The 21,245-nt window shown below is 49.6% G+C and overlaps 1 protein-coding gene across 1 annotated transcript in view; it reads left to right on the plus strand.

Annotated features, from left to right (window-relative positions):
* The first annotated feature begins 6,121 nt into the window (after positions 1-6,121).
* HPSE2 (heparanase 2 (inactive)) overlaps positions 6,122-21,245 on the plus strand; it is a 110,095-nt gene continuing 94,971 nt past the window's right edge. The window contains exons 1-2 of the mRNA XM_027648261.1: positions 6,122-6,429; positions 7,425-7,582. Coding sequence (XP_027504062.1) covers positions 6,170-6,429; positions 7,425-7,582 — 418 coding nt within the window. The 5' untranslated portion in view covers positions 6,122-6,169. The remainder of the gene's footprint in view (positions 6,430-7,424; positions 7,583-21,245) is intronic.

The raw sequence follows: 21,245 nt of genomic DNA on the forward strand, positions 1-21,245 counted from the left end.
CCAATTCTTTTCTGTCTCTCTCACCCCAGCAGCATCTCTGATTTGAGATCACTTTGGCTGCTATTTCTTCCCCTGAGCTCCATCTCCTCGTTGATTTCTGCACACAGTTCCTTCCTCTTTCTCAGAATTGACTCGTTTGCTCCTCCAGTCTTGCACTTCATCCATCTTCCTATTTCCCCTCTCTGATCTATTTCTCATGTCTGGTTCCTTCATTTTTGCTGCTGGAATGTGAAGCATCCCCCCAGAAAAATAGAAGGTCTCGGTCAATTTTTACCATCCCCCCTGTATTACCTCTTCCTTCACGTCTAGCATCTCCTCCCAGATGGTGGGATAAATGCTTGCTTGCACTCATTCTTATATTCATTGCTCTTTCTTTTTCACATGATGATGTGAAATGGGGATAATTCTACACATTTCTCTGCTCCTTAGGGCTGGGCTCAGTTTGAGGAAAATGTTTCTGAGGCTATTGTGGTCTTCAGAGCACTGCAGAGCCCTGGTCTTACTGTTGTGTTTTCCCTTGGTATCTCTTTGACTGTGACAAATTGCTGCCACATTTGCTGGTTCTCAAGATATGAAAGACAAAAGTGAATTCAAACCTGGCCATTAGGGAGTACAGAGAAGTCTAGGAGCCAAAGAGCATTCTCTGTCCAAGGGTGGTGTTGTACACTGAGGTGTTTTTTTGTTTTGTTTTTTTGTTTTGTTTTGTTTTGTTTTTTTCTCCTTGCTGAAAAGGCACTGGGAAAAGGGGACTTCTGCCTGCTGAGATGGCACCTGGTTTGACCACCCCCAGAGCTGTTTCCAAAGCTTTATGGAAATAGTCCATCTCAGTTTTTCAAGTACCTTAAAAAACCTGTTGGGAGATGAACATTTTGGGAGCTCACAAGTTCTCTCCACAAACAAATCTGCAGGACCAGGGTACCCTGGGCTTGTCAGAGTATTTTTGAGACCATGCATCAAACTAGGCAGATAAAGGAAAACAATAAGGCAGATTAAGGAAAACAGCAAATACTGTTTAGTCTAGCACAGTACATGGTATCTAACTTCTCACAGAACTGGAAATTAAGTTACAAAAAGTAAAAAAAAAAAAAAAAAAAAAAAAAAAAAATTCATTGATCAGTAGCTGCCTAAAACTCTGTTTCATCCTCCCAGTTTCTCATGTGTCATCCTGTGGTGTTCCAGCTAGGGAGAGCCCACACTCACAGTCTTTATGGGGCCATTGCCTTCTTTCAGTCCCTGTCCTTTTTTAATTTTTACAGATTTCTTAATTATGCTGCTAGTGAGTACAGGACTGAATCTCAAAGGAACGTGTTCTGTTTTCCTATGGCTAGACTTGGAAATGCCAGTTTGTGTTCCTTTCATACTGGCAAAAACGCAAAGACAACATTGCCAACTGTGCTTTTCCTGACCAGGCAGTTGGTTTTGATGGATGCCTTGCCTTTTGCACGTATGGAGGGAGGAAGCTCTCTCAGTAGGCTTCCTTTCCTCCTGCTGTGGCTGAGCTCCCTAGCTAGCCAGTCCTTCTAGCTCAGACAGATGTGTTTGCTTGTTACAGAACTTCCCAGGTCACCTACATTAAAGAGCAATGTGTGGATACTGTATTAAATCAAGCAACTGTCCTCTGCCTGTTTGATCAGGTTAGACGTGATACATAAACACGCCAGAAAATGGTTTCAACAGTGGAGTTCAGACTGTGTGACACCCACCTTGAGGCACTGGCAATTTTAGGAGGTTGCATTCCAGACATTAAGGCTCTTGTGGTGAAAATGATGGACACTGCGCTACAGAAAGAGCAAAAAGTTCAATAGAAAGAATCTGTCATGCTCTGATGACCACAGCTTTACCACATTCACTGGTCTTGTTCTTTTTCTCAGAAATTGTCATGGCGTAGTACAGGGAAGGAGCTTAAGAGTCTGGAAAAAAAGTGTGTTTTTGTAAAGTATGGATAACGCTCTTAATTTTCACTTGCTGAATTTTCTCCTTGCTGGCTTCTTTTAGAGCATCCATAACTCAGATTTACTTGACAGCACTGCAGAAACAGACATGGTTGATATCTTGGGAATCAAAGACATGATGATTTTTTTTTTTAAAGGGCTGTCTAGCCTGTTTTATCATTCCCAGCCTAATGGAGGTTTGTTTGGTACAGCACATCCTCTGATGATAATAACTTTCATCATTTATGAGTAAAGTTTATTTTTTAGCAAACTAAAAATGTTCCTCCTAAGAAGATTTCCCCCATTTTCTTTTGGGCCAGTTTGTACAGCCTGAGATCTCAGTTTAGATTTCCAATGCGCTTTTTCTTCTTGCTCTCTTTTTTTCCCCCTCCATCCTAAGAGGTTTCCTCTGCTGAAATCCTTCAACAACTCAGATCATTTACAAGAAGCACTTTCACAGGCTGTTGCTCTACAAAAGTGAGGGAAAAAAAATCAAAGTGACCACCTATAATAATGAAGTTAAATGCAGATATAAGTGTTTGTGAACTGTAACTGACTGAAAGGGTGCCAAACATTTTGCAAATATACACAAAAAGACAGGCCCCTGCACTAATCAGTTTATAAATTAAAAGGAAAGTACATTGGCAAGAGCAGAAGAGATGATATGACATGCTTTAAATAGTTTATAGGGAGCTGGAGGATTGTTGTTTATTTGGTGATGTTGGGAAAATATTTAATGTGCTTTGGTTAAACTCTTTATAGAAATTTCTCTCCTCCCCCAGTTTTCTTTTCCAATGAAACCAGCAAGTTTAGAGTAGACGGAAAACTGAGAAACCGATTTCGAAATTGACAAAACCGCGAGTAAATCTTTAGAGATACTTTTAATGTGAGTCAGGCTTTCTAAAGTAATTATCGTAATATAAGAAAGGACCAGCGCTTCGCTGCCTCTGCGGACGGAGGGCCAGGGTCGCAGCTGGTGTAAATTGAGATACCTCCTATCCGGTATGCGTGGCTGGGGAAGAGGTGGCCGTGGCCCTCCTTTGCAAGTTCACGGGCCATCCCCGAGCTAAGCCGGGCGGGGGCAGCGGCTCCTGGGGCTCGCAGCGCTCGGGGCCCGGGGCTCCACGCACCTCCACTGCTGCCCCAGTGCTCGCAGATAACCAAAGATTTTTAGCGTTTAAAGGGTTTCTATAGCAAACCTACAATTTATTAAAAAAAATAAACCGACAAGCAAAAAGCCTAAACCACTTTATTTTTAGATTTAACTTGCCGTTGCTCGATCCAGATGCAAAGTGAGGTGCAATTGCTTTTCCGAGGGCACAGGATCGGAACAGGCTCTCGGTGCTGGTTTGGACAGCAGGGACAGGTAAGCGAATATTTCCTTTAGCGTCGTCTTCCCAGAATCCGGAAGGTGACCCCGGCAGCCGAGAAGTTTTTTTGCCTCTATCCCTGCTGTTTTATGTTGTTGGTGATATCTCCACAGATAAGTGACTTCGTTGCATCCGGAGTTTGCGTTTAAAGCAGAGATTAATTGTGGGGAATGTTTCAGAATAAACACATTTCTCTTCCAAAGTAGTTTGTTTGTAAGGAAAAAAAAATATATGAAGGAGGTTAAACTGGATAACTTGTTGGGTTTTTTTCCCTGTCTTTTACTACAGAACGCACTGGAATTTTGTCTAAAAATAGGGCCATTCTCGGTGGGAGGCATGATACAAAATTTCGGCCTGGAACCACAACAAATACCCCTGAAGCCTTCCTCACATCTTCTAAACATATAGAAAAAATATTAAAAAATAACGATATGATTCAAAAACTTACGTCCCTCTTTAGGAGATGACCGAAAAAAATGAGCAGCTTCTGAAGCGGAGGCTTTACGTCCTGGGTCGTTTTTAAGTGCTATTGCAAACTCCAGCTGAAGTGTTTGCAGCCGAACACAAATTTTCAGGCTTAAATTGCCTTCTTCCTGTCCCGGGATGCCAGGGCTTTCCACAGCTAGAATCGCACAGCTCTTTTCCCGGAATCCTCTTACTTCTTCCAACGCTCAGAGCTCCGCTGCCCCGGGCACCCTTTTGTTGCTCTGGGTCAGCCTGCGCTGCACTCGCAGCCTCTTCCCAGGCGCGGCTTAACCCCTGATCCAGTCTCTACCTTAGCGGGATGGTTTCACGACAAATCCTACTTTGTGCATTCCCTGCTCACCCCTAGCAGAGCCAGAGGTATGTTTCATCCTCCCCCACGCATTACTACTCAGTGCATAGTGGCTCCGTCCCCCTGCAGCCCCTGCCTGAGTGACCCGGGACTGCTCCCCTTGTCTTGAAGCGTTCCGTGGGACAGAGAGACAAGGGGAGCGGAGATTTCCACGGGAGACAGCGCTGCCCGCGGACTTCCCAGGGACCCAGGCCCGAGCGTCTCCCCTTTGTGCGGAGCTCCGCCGAGCCCCGGGACATGCAGCAGTTGGAGACACCGGTCCACTCCCTCCGCCTCCCGGGCCCTGGCTGGGGTGATCGGGGCATGCAGGTGGCTCCACGCGGACACCAGGAGAAGCTGGAGGGGGTTCCCAGGGGTGGGGAAAGCGGGCTGCCCGTGCCCTGGGAACACCCCTGGTCCGGGCTGCCCGGGGCTGTCGGCCCGCAGCTCTCGCCGCTGATACCCGACCCCAGCCAGGCCCCCCGAGGGCGGTCGGCGGGTCCCCGACGCTCGGCTCACTCTTGCGGGCGCGACCTGTGCCTCGATCCCGGAGCACCGCTGCTGCCCGCGGCCCCGGCACCTCCTGACCCCTGCGCGAGGGGTGTCCACAGGTGGGTGCCGGCTCCCCCGCCGCGCCAGGCCCCTCACCAGCAGATGGTGCTGCTGGAGCCCCATCCCCGGGGCTCCGGGGCCCCGACGGACCGCACCGGGCCTGGCTCAGCCGAACTGCCGTCAGCCCTCCGCCGCCCGGCCGGGCAGAGGCACCGGGGCCCTGCGTGCCGCATGGCCTGGGCAACGCGGGAACCTGGGCGGGCCACGGCGGCGGAGGGCTCAGGTAAGGGCGCGTTACGTGTCCCGGAGCTCACCGGCTGCTTGCGTGCGGGAGCTCGGGGCTTGCCCGGGAAGCGGCTGGTGGTGGAGAGAATGCCCAATTCGGACGGAAATTCCCTGAGGCTCCAGGGATTCTCGGCAGCACCAACTGATCCCTGGCCCGGTGCCACGTTCTTGTGCCCAGCGCTGAGAACTGCGGCCGCCTGCAGCGAGCTGAGTCCGTGCCGACCTGCCCCGGGCCGTCCTGGAGGCAGCGACCACGGACTGACCCCAGCACGGGGGCCGTCGTTGGTGCCATCGAGCCGTGCTGTCCTTTGCAGCCCCGATGCGGGCGTTTCCACACCAGGCGCTGCTGGCGCCGCCCGTCTCCTTTCCCTGCTGCAGGTCGGACACCGCTGGGCCCGGAGGCCGGCGGGAAAGGGCAACCAGCGGCTCGATTCCCCGTGCCTGGTTCTCTGCAGCGCCCGAACGGCCTTCGTGAGAAGACCGGCCGAGACGCTGGCTCCGGGCAGGGCGCACCGACCGTGCCGCGCCGGGGCTCCGGACTGCGGGCGGCCCCAGCCCCGCTGCGCCCGCTGGGTCCCGCGGAGCCGCCAGCGCTCAACCCCGAGGGCCTCGCCCAGCACCGCGGATCCCAGTGCGGCTCGGAGCGAACTCTTCCCTCTTTCCTCGGGTCGTGTTTAGGATTCTTTTCGGGGTGATTACCCTCCCTTCCCTCAACAAGGGCCGTCCCCGCTGCCTTACCGCCTCTGCCGTTCCCGCAGCCGGAGACCAGCTAGAGCTGTGCTGGCCGCTCGCCTCGCTCCGGCCCCAGTCCTGAGCTCCCCGGTGTCTCGGTGTCCTGACTTTGTCCCGGGTTTGCGTGGTGTGGGAGCTCCCGCGGCCGAAAGCGACCCCCGGAGCCGGCGCAAAGCGAAAGCTCGGTGTTGGCGGGGCTGCAGCAGGGCGGCGGACCCCGAGCCGAGGGGGTTAAACCAGGAGCCTCCCCTTACCTTCAAAAAGTTAAAAATGTCTGGAGCCTGCATCTCTTAAAGGGGCGGTGCTGGCTGCAAGGAGTCTTGGCACCGGCTGCGAGAAAGGCTGGTCAGGGGCGTGAGTTCCCCTCCACCAACACCAAAACATTGCAAAAAAAGGCAGAGCGCCCCACACTTTAGATAAGGACAATTAGCCACCAGCGAGCCCCTGCAGACAGCGAGTTAATTAGGGGTTTCCTGCTCTCAGGCATGCCCTGTCCCAGCTCCTGCCCCCCAGGGCTCTTAGCCCTGATGGCACCTGGGCTGGCCCTCATGGCCGCCTTCTCGCTGTCCTCCCAGGCTGGGGACAGGAGAGCACTGCCGGTGGAGAAACCTTCAGGTGTGAAAGGAAGAACTCTCATTCTCCTTGATGTCAACACCAAGAGCCCTGTCAGGATAATCAGTGAGAATTTCCTCTCCCTGCAGCTGGACCCCTCCATCATTCATGATGGCTGGCTCGATTTCTTAAGGTAAGGCAGGAGCCCCCCGGCGCCCTCCCCACGCCGCCCGCGGGGCGCCCTGGCGGCCCCGCCGCCCAGCCCTGCCGGGCTCCGCGCTGCTGGCGCTTGTTGTGACGGAGCGAGCGAGGCCATGGTTTCCATTAAGATGCACATGTTTGCAATGGAGAAAGCATTTCGGAGACTTATCAGTTATGACTGCAAAAATGTCGTGCTCCCCTGGCTCCGGCAACCGCTCCTCTGCAAAAAGCACAACACGGGGCCGAGGCAGCACGGGGGAAAAGAAGTCAAAAGCAAACAAAAAACAGCAGCAGGAACGGGGCCGCCTGCCGAACCCAGCCGAGCCTTCCCCAGGTCCTGACGGGCGGAGAGCCGGTGTCGGCTGGGTCTTCTGAGCCCTCCGCTCCCCGGAATTCCAGCCCTGCGCGGGGGGCTGAGCCGGGCTGCAGCTGCGCTTGGCTCCACCGGCGGTGCGGAGCGGCCGCGGCCTGGAGGCGCTGGGACGGTCAGAAAGCCCTTTCCCTGCTGGGTAAGTCGAGCAGGGAGAGCGGGTGTCTTCCGCACGCCCGCCCCGAGGGTCCTTTCGGCTGCCCAGGAAGGAGCAGGGCGAGGATGCGGGAAGGCGCGAACGAAGCGGAGCCGGGACGGTTCCCGCTTTTCTCTCCTCCCCGCTCCTCTCCCCTCCTCGGCGATTCGGCCCGCGGCACAGTCCCTCGTGGCGCTGAGCGCCTCTGCCTCCGGGACGCCGGTGCACTTGTCCGGGGGGCGCCGGCAGGGCGGGGGTAAGCCGGGCCCGCCGGCCTCCGGGCCACCACCGGCGGGTGGGGCGGCTCCTCTCTCCGGGGCCGCGCTGCTCGGCCGCCGCGGAGCCCCGCAGCCGGTGGTACCGCGTCGCATCGCCCCGGGCGGGTCCTCGAGCCCCGTGGTCGGTGGTCGTTGACGGTACCGGGGAAGCGAGGGCCCATCCCGGCCCTCGGCGCCTTCAGTCCTCTCTCTCCTCTCCCCAGTTCCCGGCGGCTGGTGACCCTGGCGCGGGGCCTGGCCCCCGCCTTCCTGCGCTTCGCGGGCAAGAGGACGGACTTTCTTCAGTTCCACAACGTGAAAAACCCGGCCAAGAGCCGCGGTGGGCCCGGCCCCGACTACTACCTCAAGAACTACGAGGACGGTGAGCCCCGGGGCTGGAACGGGGGGCGGGCGCGGCAGCGGGGGGCTGCGGGAGCCGGGCGGTCCTGCTCCGCCTGCCCTGCTCTCCCCTCGCCCGGCGGGGCTGTGTCTCGTCCGGGCACGCTGCGCCGGATACCGGGCAGGGCAGAACTCTCGTACCCTTTCTTTACCGAGTGAGGGGAACCGGGAAGCTCGGCAGCCCATTGCCGGTGGATCCGGCGGGTGCCAGCCTCCGGGAACAAAAGACCGGCACGGGGGAGCGGGACTTTTCGTATCCCCCCCGCCCCGTCCTCCGGTTCCCTTCGTCCCTGAGCCCCGAGCGTGCAGCGCCAACTCTAGAGGAGACTTTGCCGCGGCTCCTGGCTGGGACCGGGCATCGGAACCCCTGTATGCCTGTGCACGCCCCGTCCCGCGCTCCTCCCGCGGCTCTCGGGAGCCTTTGCCTTTCCCCACGGACCTCGCCGTTGCTCGCGTTTCTGTGCCCGCCGCAGCCTCTGGGCTCCCCGCCGGACTTGGTGGCGATCGGTCCCCACGAGCTGGTGCCCAGCTGGGGCTGGTCCCGCTACGGACCTCTCTGCCATCCATGGTCTTTCGAAAGTCACCGCCTGGCCTCGGCTTTCCGCTGCTCCCCTCCTCGCCGTCTGCCCTCCTCCCCACCCGTTCGCAGTACACAAAAGGCTTTCACCTTTCGCGGCTCTTAATTCACACAAAGAAAATGCATAGAAAAGTTAGGGCCACGTCTTCGTCCTAAGGCATTTCTTTTAAGAAGCAGAATACCATGTCCACATGCAAGAATCCATTGATTTTTCTCTCTTGCTTGCTTTTTTTTTTAAAAAAACAAAACAAAACAAACCCCAAAAAAACCCCAAAACAAAACCAACAAACCAAAACCGAAGAATACCAAACTTTTTTTCTCACTCAACGACTTACAAAAATTAGCTGAAGATATTTCCATAAGTAATTTTGAAGGCCAATTAATGCCAGACAGATCCCACTGGGCAGGTCTGTAGAACAGAGGAAATTTTGCAGAGATCTAGTCAGCAGTGCAGTGCTGAATGGAAAAAACAGATGCATTTGCCAGTTTTCTGATGGCTCTTGCTCCTGCTGTTTCCCCACATAACATCTGAGATGAATGTCTCTCTATTCCCACAAGCAGGCAGGTGGGTGAGTTTTTGTGCTGTATCTTTCACTTGGTCTCCTAGCTGAAGTAATCTCGATGTTATTCCTTGTTTTTCTTTTTGTTGAAGGGTTGAAGGGTTTGTTGTAAGCTCTGCCTGCTGAGGTGCACTTCAGGAGCCTGCCACAGCCACCTTGAACAGAAGAAATTAAGTGTCATGAATAAAATTGTGGATAGGACTCACACAAAACATTTGTAAGAATAAATTTTCCCACCTTCAAGATTTCAACAACTTGCAGGAGAGCACTGACACTTATTAAATGTCTTCGCAAAAGCTTTCATGTTAAGGAAGAACCGAAATATTTTGCCTTTTTTCAGTTTTCCTCATGGCAATAAAATTGAAATGTAGCAGCCTTCAAAATGAAGCTTTTCATAGAAGTTGTAACCACAGGTCTTAACTTTTCATCACTTAAATATGGAACAGGACCATTGTGCATGTGGGTGAAGGAAGGAGGGGACACATGTGGTGTGTATCAAGCATCGATGTAAATCAGAAAGGTGTGGTAAAAGGGATTTCCTGCCTGGAAGCAAAGCTTTTGTATTTGTTCTTAAGAACTGTGTGCAAACTCTAGGGCTAGAGTTGCTAGTAGCTCACATCCTTTTGTGCTGGGGCTTCAGTAAGTGCTTCACTAGAGAGATCCAGTTCTCCAAAATGAAATCCTGATGCCACCACAGCTCTTTGCCCTGCTGTACTGCATCTGAGCAGCCATCTTCTCCATTTGGAGCACTGGTCTCGTTTTTGTTCCCTCCTCTGTGGCTCACCCAGGACCTGCTTGGGATCAGGGCATACACTTTGCTCTTGCTGCAAAGAACTTACAGCCTCAAAAAATATGGCAAGCAGCACCTGGGCATGGCGGAAGCCAACAAGCATCCTGCTAGGTACCCTTCCCTCTCTCCAAGTTATCTGAGGTGGTTGGGGGTGTTTTCCATGTCTGTGGGCTTTTATATGTCCAGTACCTATTTTCTGAAATTTCTTATGGTGGCATGGGAGTGGGGAAGAAGTTGGGGGGCTTGATTAGTTAAAAAAGTCAGAAAATATTTAAAAGAGAAAGAAGTGAATTTCTAAGTCTTATGCATGACCCTAGTGATTTTTAGTGACATGACAAGTGATAGTTTGCTTGCTTTATGCTTTAAATGTTCGTCTTTTCATCTGTTCTCCCTATGGGTGCACACAGACTCTAGGCCTGTGACTCCAATGCCTGGGGAGCTGGAGTGCAGCTCCCATAGGTGTTCCCACGTGGCCTGTGCACAAGTGGGGAGAGAAGGGCACATCTTATGTTCCTCTAAGCTGCAGCAACTGATTGGCTGCAGGACTGAGAGGTGAAGGGCACATGCACAAGACTGCTCAGAGAACTGCAGTTGCGAATGAGTAACTGTGAGTGGTGTTCACACCACAGGCAGTTGCATCCTGCTGTGTGCTCACAGGCCACACTGGTGTGGCCATCAGGCATTCAGACGGGCAGCAGCAACAGGACTGCTTTGCATCGTCCTTCATGGATCCTGTGACCATGCTTGCTGGAGTTCAAATGAATCTCTATGCAGGGATCTTCATCCTGTAAATCCCCCTCTGCCGCCCTATTGCTCTTCAGACCAGGTATTCCTCAGTGCTGCCTTTGATGGTCTTTTCTGTCTCTGTGGTGCTCTGTCTTCCTGACTATCAGACCTCCACAGAGATTCACTTTACTCTTCACCCCTTTGGTTAAAATTGTATTTGTTTCCCTTTCAAAGAGTTACAATCATGCATACCTCCACCTTCTGAAAACTGCTTTTACCTAGGCCTGCCTTTGGGTTCGCCAACCCATCTTTTTCCACTTTTTTGCTACAATGGAGACATGGGTACTCTCTGAGGGTTATACAAATTGCTTTTGGTTTGTATCTGAACTGTACCTCATTTTCCTGAGAAAAGGTGCTTCCTTTAGGTTTCAGAGTAATTATTTTTTTTCCTGTAAGCACAGACCTGGAAATATCGTGTATTACCAGGTGTGTACCTCTTTCTTTTGGAAGTCTGAGTAGCCTCACCTGAGTCTAGACCAATCATGTTTGGTCAGTAAAGGTAACAAAGCAGTGCATGCTTTATGGTGGCTGCCTGTGATGCTCAGGAAGAGGGTGCATGTGGCAACTTGTTTCAGCACTGAATATAAAACTGGCACAGCAATTTCATCACCTGGTGGCAGATTTGTTCGTACCTGTCAGCGCAACTTGTAAAAGTGGTTGCCTGTGACAAATGGTCTTGATGAGCCATAGGGTGTGCAGTCCCTGTTGATAGTAGTGTGGCTATATGTACCTCCTGAACTTTGCTAAGTATTAGAAAGTCATCTAACCTGTTATATTAATACCCCATCTATATTGTATACCAGGTAGCTGCCATCCCATCCAGCCCCTACTTTGGATGGTCTTTTCTGGAGTCCACCCTATTTGGATACAGCATCGGCCAGTCTGAGGTCTGTTAGAAACAGAAATCCTGTTTAATGTACGTCAAGCTCCGTGGTACCAGGAGGTGGGGCTGTGCCGGAGACTTTGTAACACATGATGATCAAGAGGTGTAACATTTTTAGCATGAGAGACTTTTCTTTAAATATGCCCTGCTGAGTTTGTTTTTCTTCACCAGCTGTTCTCAGTGTTGTGCTTTGTTTTCTGGAGACGTGTTTCTGTCCTGCCACAGGTACATGTCTGATTCCAGGGCAGGTACCAAGATGTAAGATCTCATGCTGCTTTTGCTGTTGGATTGCCTAACAAGCAAGCTGTTTGGCCTGCCCTTTCAACTGCCTCCCATGTGCCAAGGACCAGTGGAGTCTGAGGAATGGAACAATAAGAAATATTGGTCTCCAGGAAAACAGGCTTGAGCAGCTCCTCTTCGGAGCAAAGGCACAGGCAGATGCCAGTACAAAACCTCTTCTGAAGCTGAGTTTGTTAAAACTTGACTTGCATGCTGCCCTGGAGGTTGGTGTTGAAGTGCTGTGTGTAGTGTGGAATCCTGGTGTTGTTTCAGGAAGGGGTGCTGCAGGTGCTGCCGCAGTGCATGAACCCAAAGCCCATTTTGGAAGCTCCCTGCTCATGCTACAGCATGAGTTTGGTGGGTTAATGTGGGGCATCCTCATCTGCAGTGAGGTCCTCAACTGCCTCTCATCTCAAACCCACACAGACCAGCTTTGGACAACCTGTGGTGGCATAAACATTGCTTATAGCTTCCCGCTGTGCATATGTGCAGTGAAGGAAAACTCCAGGGAAAAAGAAAAGTTACTCATAGCTGGAACTCTTCAAGATGCATTGGCCCAAGTGCATGGCTTCTCCCTCCTGCCCTCAGGCTTTGTGTAGCCAGTGGGATTGTGTGGCTGAGAAGAGACCAAAGGATGCTTTGTGTGGCCTTGTGTGGGCCACAACAGGGAAAGGGGAAGGGGAGCACATCTGCATGCTGTAGGTAGTGCATCAGAAAATTTTCTGAGCTGAAGTGCATATGGACAACACATTTCAAAAATACTCTTTTAATTGCTGTTAAGTTACTTCCTTCTATTTTATCTCATTTTTTTTCTTTGATACCAGGCATCTGGAAAAATGGCCAATTACAACCAAAAAATTGAAAAAGACATTTTTCTTAAGCCTTCCATACTAGTCAGGAGATTTTGCTATATAGTATGGGAATTTTCACATTATGCTATGTAATACTGGCATAGGTTTTCTGTGTGTCCTTTCAGTGTTGGATCCATTCCTTCAGGCACCTTCAGGTGATTGACACTGCATCTAAACCTCAAAATTTGTGCAGCAATGGGAACATCTTTTCACCCTTGCTCAGTCTGTATTGCACAGGCATCTCCTAGGATGCCATGCTGTTAGAATATGTGCAAGGGTCTTAGGAATTGGTTGGAAAGGAAGATAATAAACTCTTAAATGGTGTGGGGATTCCTTTATATGTTTGTGTGTGGTTGCACAGAGGCTGGAGCTGACCTCAGCTAGGGCTCCTGCTCCCATTCTTCTGCTCGTTCTGGCATATTCCTGCCCTCTCCTATGCCTGGAGCATGAGTTTATACGGTGATTCAGTTCAGAGACTTCAGCTGGCCAAAACCTGATGGTGGAGAGGTGACTGCACTTCAGCTTGTTCAGCTGCTGAACTGATGAATGCTACATGACCATGAGGGTGTAGAGGACAGTGCTGCATTGAAAGGAAAGCCTGCACTGAAAGATGGGACTGCAGCAGCCTCAGTCTCAGTCAGAATAAATCCTACAAATCTATGTCCTGAAGGTGGTGAAGCTCACCTCTTGATTCTCTGCCATCAAAAGGGTTGGCCCCCATGCTTTCTATATTCTCTACACAGTGTCCCTCTGCTGCTTCCCTTGTGTTGGCTCTGGCACATTTCTAATCCTCTGCTAAGAGAGCAGAAAACTAATTCAGGTTAAAAAAATGGCAACTGTTTTACTGCAAATTTAGTGAACAGGATCATAAGGGTCATCAGAGGGTTTGAGGATACCTCAAAGGTATCATCAGAGGGTTTGAGGAGGCAGAGCGAGGGAGGGTTATTGCCAAGTGACTGGGACTGTCCCTTTGGCTCTGCCAGCTCATAAACTGTACAGCAGATGTTTCTGAATGGAGAACCATCCTATTGTCCTGGTAAAAATGAACAAACAAGTTTTCCTTTATTCAAGGAATCATTTTCTGTTTCTGGTCACCCAGAGCCTCTTTTTTGTCTGCTTTGTGTCTCTTGACAGTTTAGACATTTGTCCTTTCAGAGCTTGAAAAAAAAGCAGTTGGGTTTTTTGCCCTGTGAGTATTTCAAACACAGTCCCTTAGGGAGGGATATAGAATTTCAGACATCACAAGCACTCAATTCCCAAGACATATAGATCCTCTGATGTCCTTTGGACTTCTGGAGTTTGCCAGACTCGGGGCTGCTCTGTGTCTTGGCCTCAGCTCTGAGGGAGCCTCCTGCTCTCTAGCTCAAAGGGACCACAACTCCAGTGAAGGAGCTGCAACCTACTCTATCTGTGAAAGGAGTCCCAGTGCTCAGTTATTTCCTCAGAAATCAAAAAAAAAAAAAAAAAAAAGCCTCTAGAAATCATGTTACACAAGGCAAGGGAGATACTGCCTGTGCAGATGTTTCCAAAGATTGCCTATTTATCTCCATTTTTTTCTTTTTAATTTTCAAACTATTTTGCTAGAACCATGAATGAAAGTTGCTTTAATAACTGCAGGAAATGGTGTAATCAAACAATTAATTCCTGGTTTCTTAGCTGTTTGCTGGTGTATGCATGAGATAAAAGATTTCTATGGTTATATATTTAATTGTTTATAATAAGCATCCTTAATTCTCTAAAAAATTTACGTTTTTGTTAGTTTCACACTTCTTTCTATGCTACATCTTTGTATGACTTAAAAGTGATTAACGTGAAGTTATATGCACAGGGGAAAGACTTATGACTTTTGGTGTACAACTATATGTTCTAAATTAGCAGTTGCCATTCAGGGAAAATGTTTTGAATTTATTATGGATTCGTATCTGAATACATTTAGGGAAGTAAAAAGTGAATCTAATATTAGGAATATTAGAAAACAATTGGAAAAACTCACCGAGAGCATTCTTATGCTATAAGTAAACTAGGTGCTGACATACAAATCAATGTAAAGAATATATATGTGTTGAATAGGGTGATGGAACTAATCAAAGTCAGAGGTTTCATTCGAAGAGATTTTTCAGCTCAGAAAAAATGAACAAGATTATGATAAATGCTGTGAACGCAGTGTCATGCAGAGAAGACAATTTGGGAATGATTATTTACTTGTTTTCATGACAGAAGAAACAGGGAACATCCAGTGGAATTATTGCACATAAAATGAACAAATATGATTTTTTTTTTTTTTAATAGTGGGAAATAACTTGTGGAACTCATTGTCAGGGAATTTTTCCCAGCTAAAAAAAAAAAGACACTGATGTGTCACAAATTTATCCATTGAAGACAGACAGGATGAGAATGCAGTTTCTGTCTTGAGAAATCTCTTGTCCTTCTAAATAAAAGTTGTCTTCCCAATTTCACAGGCACTGGGCATTTTGTAATAATTTCAGCAGACAAACTGTTTTTTTAAAGAGTTTCAAAATGTGTTGGTTTTAAAAGTAGGTATTTTACAAGTTTCACAGTGTGCAATTCATAAGAATTTTGCCTAATCACTCATTAAACATCTATTTAACTAACATAATTTCCTAATATTCGATTTTTCTTTTTTTTTTTTTTTTTTAGTAAAAACATTCAGTTTTTGTTAGCATAAAATTATTTTGTTTTTTGTTTTTTTTTTCCTTTTACATTCCCTTTTCAAGACTGGAAATCTGAAGCAAACAATCCCTTTAGGAAGATGGGCAAACTCAGCTTGTTCTCGTGCCGTGGCAGTGGTGACTGTGGCTTTGCTGCAGTGGTGATGGCTCCAGGCAGTGCTCACTTTAACACACCCACAGAAAGCTGAGTTATCTCTTCCCTTCACCCTTCCACTACACATCCCTTTGACCATAACCAAATCCCTCCTCCCTGTCCACAGAAACCTGGGGCTGTGCCCTTCTTCTCCCATCTTGCAGGTGATCAGCTGCAATAGTCTGTGTCTGCTCCATAACACCTGGAACAGAATTGCCTATGGGCAGAGGGTGGCATGAGCCGTGGGACGGTTACTTGCACACAGGCCATGCTGATGCTGTGTAAATTCTCAGCTACAGAATCTCACTCTGTGCATCAGGGAAACACCCCCAACCCCGGCTGGGAGCTGTTCTGTCCTGTGTGCCATCCTGGAGACGTCACAGCTTGGGACCTCTCTGTCCTGGTACTGATATGGTGGGAAATGATTAGTGCAAGCCCTTGGTGCAGGTGACTCGCAGAAAGGGACTGGCAGAACTCAGCTAGTCCTGGGGTGCCCAGGAAAGGGCATCGCTGTGCTTGTGCCACTCCTGAGGGTGTTTTCTAACTTGTTCTTCAACATTCCCGTTGGTAGTTTCGGTGACCTCTATAGGCTGCATGCGCGGAAGAGCTGGAGATATCCTGAGGGGGAACAGCGATATGTGCGGGCACTCGGACACGGACCAGCCTTCGCAAACCAGCATCCTCCGGCTCCGCAGCCTGGCGAGCGGAGAACTCCTTTGGGAGCCCCACACATCAGCCGCTCCCGGCGGGGTGGGGCAGGCGAGGCGGAGGTCCCAAGGCTCTCCCAAGGCGGGCGCTCTCCCGCGCCCCGCCGCCGGGATTCTCGCTCCGTGCGCTGATGGCTCCCGGGAGCCGCAGCTCACCTGACCGCCACACGGGTGTGCTCCCGCCATACCGCACGGCGCCGCCGGGCCCGCACCGCGCCGCGGGACCCGCTCCCCGTCACCCCGCAGCGCCCCGCCGCCGGGGTCCGGCCCGCCGTGCGCCGCGGGGCAGGCTGAGCTGGCCAGGGTACTGACCCGGCCCGGCCCCGCCTGCGGCACGGCTCCCAGTCCGCCGTCTTCGGAAAACATTTGGCATCCTCTGGGGCTCCCACATCTGGAGTTCTTCTTTCGCACTCCTGGCAGGAGCTGCTCGGTTCCGTGTTTTGCCGGGCAGTTTATTACTTTTTTCTCTCTCTCTCTTTTTTTTTTTTCTTCATTTTCCATCGAGGCTCAGGAAGGTAGTGAGTGCCGTCCTGCCCACTCGGGGCTGCCCTGCCCAGAGTCTCCGGGGTACCCTCCTCCTTCTAGAGCTCCTTGCCTCTGTCCCTTTTCTGTTTCATCTTTTAAGATTTGGGGACTGTGGGCTCCTGGCTGTCTGTGTCCCTCGGATTGCTCTTGCTGACATTTCCCCTAAGCCTTCAGAAACTGTGGTCTGCCACCCGTTTTCTCTCAGTGCTTCTGGTTCAACAGAGTGGTGCAGAGGCTTTGCCTCCTTCCCTGCACTGACTACAGCCTGGTGGGCTGTGAGGGAGCACGTAATGAGTGCTTTGGCAAGCTGCATATCCAAGACATCTGCCCACTGTTTAAACTGGAACTACAGTGACTATGGGTTCCACCTCCATTTTTAGGTCTTGGGTAAGCTTCTTGGCTCCTTTAATCTGAGAAGACAAGACCTTGCGTGTCTTACCTCTGCTTCCTGAATGTCTGCAGTGACAGCTCTCTGAGAACCCCATGAAGATAACTGTCAGAGAGTGCTCCCACCTCTCTGCCCTGCATGCCTTCTGCCAGACTCTCCCAGGGATTTGCCTAAATGTGACTTGACTTCCTTATGCTAATCCTCATCACAGCAGTTTTATCACACCACTGCTCCTGCTCTTCATTCCTGGGCCTGCCCTTTGTCCCCAGGCCCTGCTGGCAGCACACACAGAGCCATCCCTGTGGTCCCCAAAGATGGAGCTCACACAGGACCCATTGATGTGGCTTCCTGCACTCCCCAGGGTCCTGGCCCCTGAACCTAGTCCTGGGGCAATGGTTCCTCCACATAGGTCCACCTTGGCCCTGGTTTGGGTTTTAGAAGTCCTCCATTCCTTTTAGCAAACAAAACTCTCTTATAGCAGTTTGAAGAGAATTGGAGACAGCATATTGACCATCTAGTGTCAAACCTCTCTGCCTCTCAGTGTTCTCCTCCTTCAGGGCCTCCTTGATGTGTTTTGCTCCATTTTGTCTCGGGGTGGGGGGGTGTACAACTGTTGCCTTCAGTTCTGCAGAAAGGGAAATCCATCACCTAGGAAGGTGAATGGCTATTGTTGGGCTCCAGGTGACACTGGTACTGTAGTAATAGCCTTTCTGGTGTGGGAGAGAGGTAAGGTTGTGTTTCTCAATCTTCAGTTCTCCAAATATTTCACACAACAGCAGTTCAGGATTTTATAATTCATTAGTTGGGTAGAGGCCCAAATATTACACAGTGCCTACCTAAGAGATTGTACACTAAAGTACATGGTCAAGGAGTGTGTGCTCATTATCTGCAGAGGAACATTATTCCTTCCTCTTGATCCATCTCATCTCCCCACACAGATGCTTCTGTGCTGGATGTAGAAACACTTTTCGTGATTATATTTTCATGATAGCTGGATGCTGCCCTGTATCCACTCCTGAGTATGCTAGCTGTGGGTGGAGAGAGAACTCATGTCCCTAACTACAGACCATGGGTACTTTAATGACATCGCTGTTCTGAGCAGTCTGCTTTAGACAGACTTTAGAGAAGCTGTGGTAATCCCAAACTATGCAGGAAAGAGAACACAGCCTCGGCAAGACAAGTGTAGTGACTCTAGGAGGATGCTCAGAGACAGGAATATAATGTGGCTTCCAGTCCTTCACCTCAGGTTTGGAGGCAGTTCCCTGGCAGCCTGAGATAGAGCAGAGCTTTGAACCTAAGTTTGCTGAACCTGAGATTGGACACTTCAAAAGACAGGGGTATGACTGTTGAAAGCAACTTTGATGTTCCTTGATGTGCATAACAATGGTGGTGCTGGAGCGTTTGTGTGGAGCAAGATGTCAGTCTCTTCTGACAACAAGCTCCCTCAGCAGCTTCTAGCTAGATGGGAATTGAACCAAGCTGGAATGTGTATGTGGAGCAAGACATAACTCTCTTCTGGCATAAACTCCTTCAGAAACTTTTGGCTAGATGGGAATCAAACCGAGAGCAACCTCATGATGCAAAGGGTGACCTCATGCAGTGTGGTGGAAGAACTCCAACTTCCACCCTTCCTTATCAGAGCTGGCCGCCTAAGGTTTTCTAAGAACTAGACACAGCATCTGGTGCCTGTGGATCTGAACATGTTGCAGAGTTTATTAAACTCATAAGGGACCTTGCAAGGACTAATTTTCACCACTCCCCTCCTGCTTAGACTGTTCACATCTTACTTGATTCTTGTTCTGCCCTGCTACTCCATCATTCCATTTCCCCAGCAGGTGAGTAGGTCTAGGAGAGGGAAAATCATATTCTTATATCAAGATATGACTTATAAGATGCTCATATGAAAAGAAAACAATTATTAAATAGTCTTCCTTCCTCCTGAGCTGAGTATCAGGAGTTAGAAGGGTACAGACACTTGTTCATAGAGTTAGAAGGCATGCTGACCTGTGATAGCTGCAGTAAAGATAAACAAGCCTTCTTCATCACCTCCTCGACAGGCAAGGTTAAATGGAAGCAAGGGATTACCAGAATGAGATTTAGTCTTTTCTCATTATTTAGTGTCAAACACACCAGTAACAGGGTTGTAATATAAATGTTGTGAGACTTCTGCACTTTCCTGAAAGGGAGGGGTCATCACTGTAAGAGAGGAACAGCTAGGCAGCTGAAGGATGAAAGGGCCAGTAGGTTATGTGAGCATATGACTTGAGCTTTCTGAGGTAAAAGGAGACTTGAGCAGGGGATGGTCATTCGATAGGTGGATCCAAGAGGTTTGGACGCTTTTTTCGGGTTGCTCTTGCTGAGTGATGGTTGTGTGACTGACGTGTTGGCTGGTGCTGATCCAAGTGTCTGGTGGAAATGAAAATGAAAGCTGAGGTTTGGCCATCTCCCTTTTTTCTTTCCCTTTTGCTGTAGACATTGTTCGCAGTGACATTGCCCTGGATAAGCAGAAAGGCTGTAAGATCGCCCAGCATCCTGACATAATGTTGGAGCTACAGAGGGAAAAGGCAGCTCAGATGCACTTGGTTTTGTTAAAGGAGCAGTTTTCAAACACATACAGCAACCTCACACTAACAGGTAAGGCTGCAAGACCAGCTCTGGAGCTAGAAGCTGGGCCTAGTTCTTGATAACTCACAGGTGTGTTAAAACCCTCTGGTTCTTCACCTCTGTATGAATCAGCATCTCTCTGGCTGCTTCTGTTTCCTACCAAGATTACTGGGTATTGGGAGGGAAAGGACCTGCAGGAACTGAAGGTGGACTCATAAGGCCTCTGCAGCTGGCACCTATGCAGACACTCCAGATTTGGTGCCCCCGAACAGAACATTTTCTACAGTCTGACCTAAGCAGAATACCACAGCATTGAAGTGCTGAAGAAATCTCCTGCTAACTGTTCACGTTGATGGGTCTGCAGCAATTACTAAATTTGGAGTCCTTTAAGCTGCAGCTGATTTTTTTTTCTTTCCAGAGCATGCACTTTGTGTGAACCCAGTAAATATTAAAGAGCAAATATAAAGGGATAATGGCCTAGACAGAGATGAGAGGATACTCTTTTTCTGGCAACTGTTTGTATTATCCAGAGAACAGACTCTCAAAGGATGGAGGAGACTGCCACATTTTGGATACACATTTAATGGTGCTTGTAAAGGACTGATGTCTTCAGGCAGTGAGTGGGCAGCAGGATGGGATCCCAGCAGCCAGCAGGGTCCTTTCATAGCTGTTCTCCTTATCACTACAGCTGGATGAGCCACAGATGATGGGAAGGAGGAAGAGACTAATAAATCAAATGAGATCCTCTTCTCCTCTTGACAGGTCTCTTTCCTGCAAAAGGCAGGCAGGCATCTGATTTTTACAAGAGGGAGGACCCTGAGCTCTGCCTGGGGAGGAGATGGTGGCTCTTGTGTGCTGCTGGGCTGGGAGAGACAAACGGGTCCTGCACAACCTCCCCCTTCTCTGCTGCCACCCCTAATTCAATGTCCAGCCCCTGCCTTGAAGCCAGCATGGGTTTGTGTCCTCTCCAGTGTATCAGTGAGCTCTGGCACTCCTGGGGACATCAGCTGTGCTGGACCTCTTGGGGACCCCACAGAGGCGGGATGGTGATCTCAGCGCTGTCAAAGGGCTCAGCCCAGGGGGTCACTAGGCATTGGAGTGTGGCTGAATTGCATCATTCCTGAAGGCCCAGCATTTAAATGGGATCCTCAGAGCCGTTTCTCATTCTCTGTAATGTAATCCACTTGGCTGTTTATTCCCAGTACAACTGCTGGAATCAACATTGTCAGCTTTTCCCCTGACAACTTGCTTACTTTCCACTAAACAAACTTCCCTAGAGAAGTGAAGCTGCTCTCCCCTATCCTCCTTCCCTCACTGCTTCAAAAGCTCTCTGGCATTGCTCACATTTTTTACAGAACCTGCAGAGCAGAGGTGCTACCTGGTTATCAGCTTAGCTCTTAGCCTTTCCAAGTATGTTTACAGGATAGTTCAGAAGGTTTTAACTCTAACTCTCCAGAGGAGAGAGAACAATTTCACCAGAATATTACCCAAAGAACTATTTTAATGTCCTTTAACTCCCTTTGAATGTGAGCAGAGCAACTTCATAATTGTTATGAAGTTTAATCTTTTATTTCATAGACATAGTCTGAGAACATAGACTCTAGACAGCTAAGCATAATATTTAACTGGAACTCTACTAACTTGTGTAAATATTTCCCTTCTCTGTGATGGATCTGGTGTTTGGGGTGGGCAGAGGGGGTTGTACATCTGTAAGAAGGTCATTTCTTACCTTCAAAAATCAATCAGCCAGAGTTTGCTTGAGGACTTCTTTTTGTTCTGCACAGTGGGTTTGTACAGTGCTATATAGGGAGTCCCCAGGTCATGAGGAAAGTTGTTGGAGCAAGAATGCAGACGTAGTTTAGGGAGGGACAGT

The sequence above is a fragment of the Corapipo altera genome, unplaced genomic scaffold (genome assembly GCF_003945725.1).
Source record: "Corapipo altera isolate COAL_440 unplaced genomic scaffold, ASM394572v1 56, whole genome shotgun sequence".
Classification (NCBI taxonomy): Eukaryota; Metazoa; Chordata; class Aves; order Passeriformes; family Pipridae; genus Corapipo; species Corapipo altera.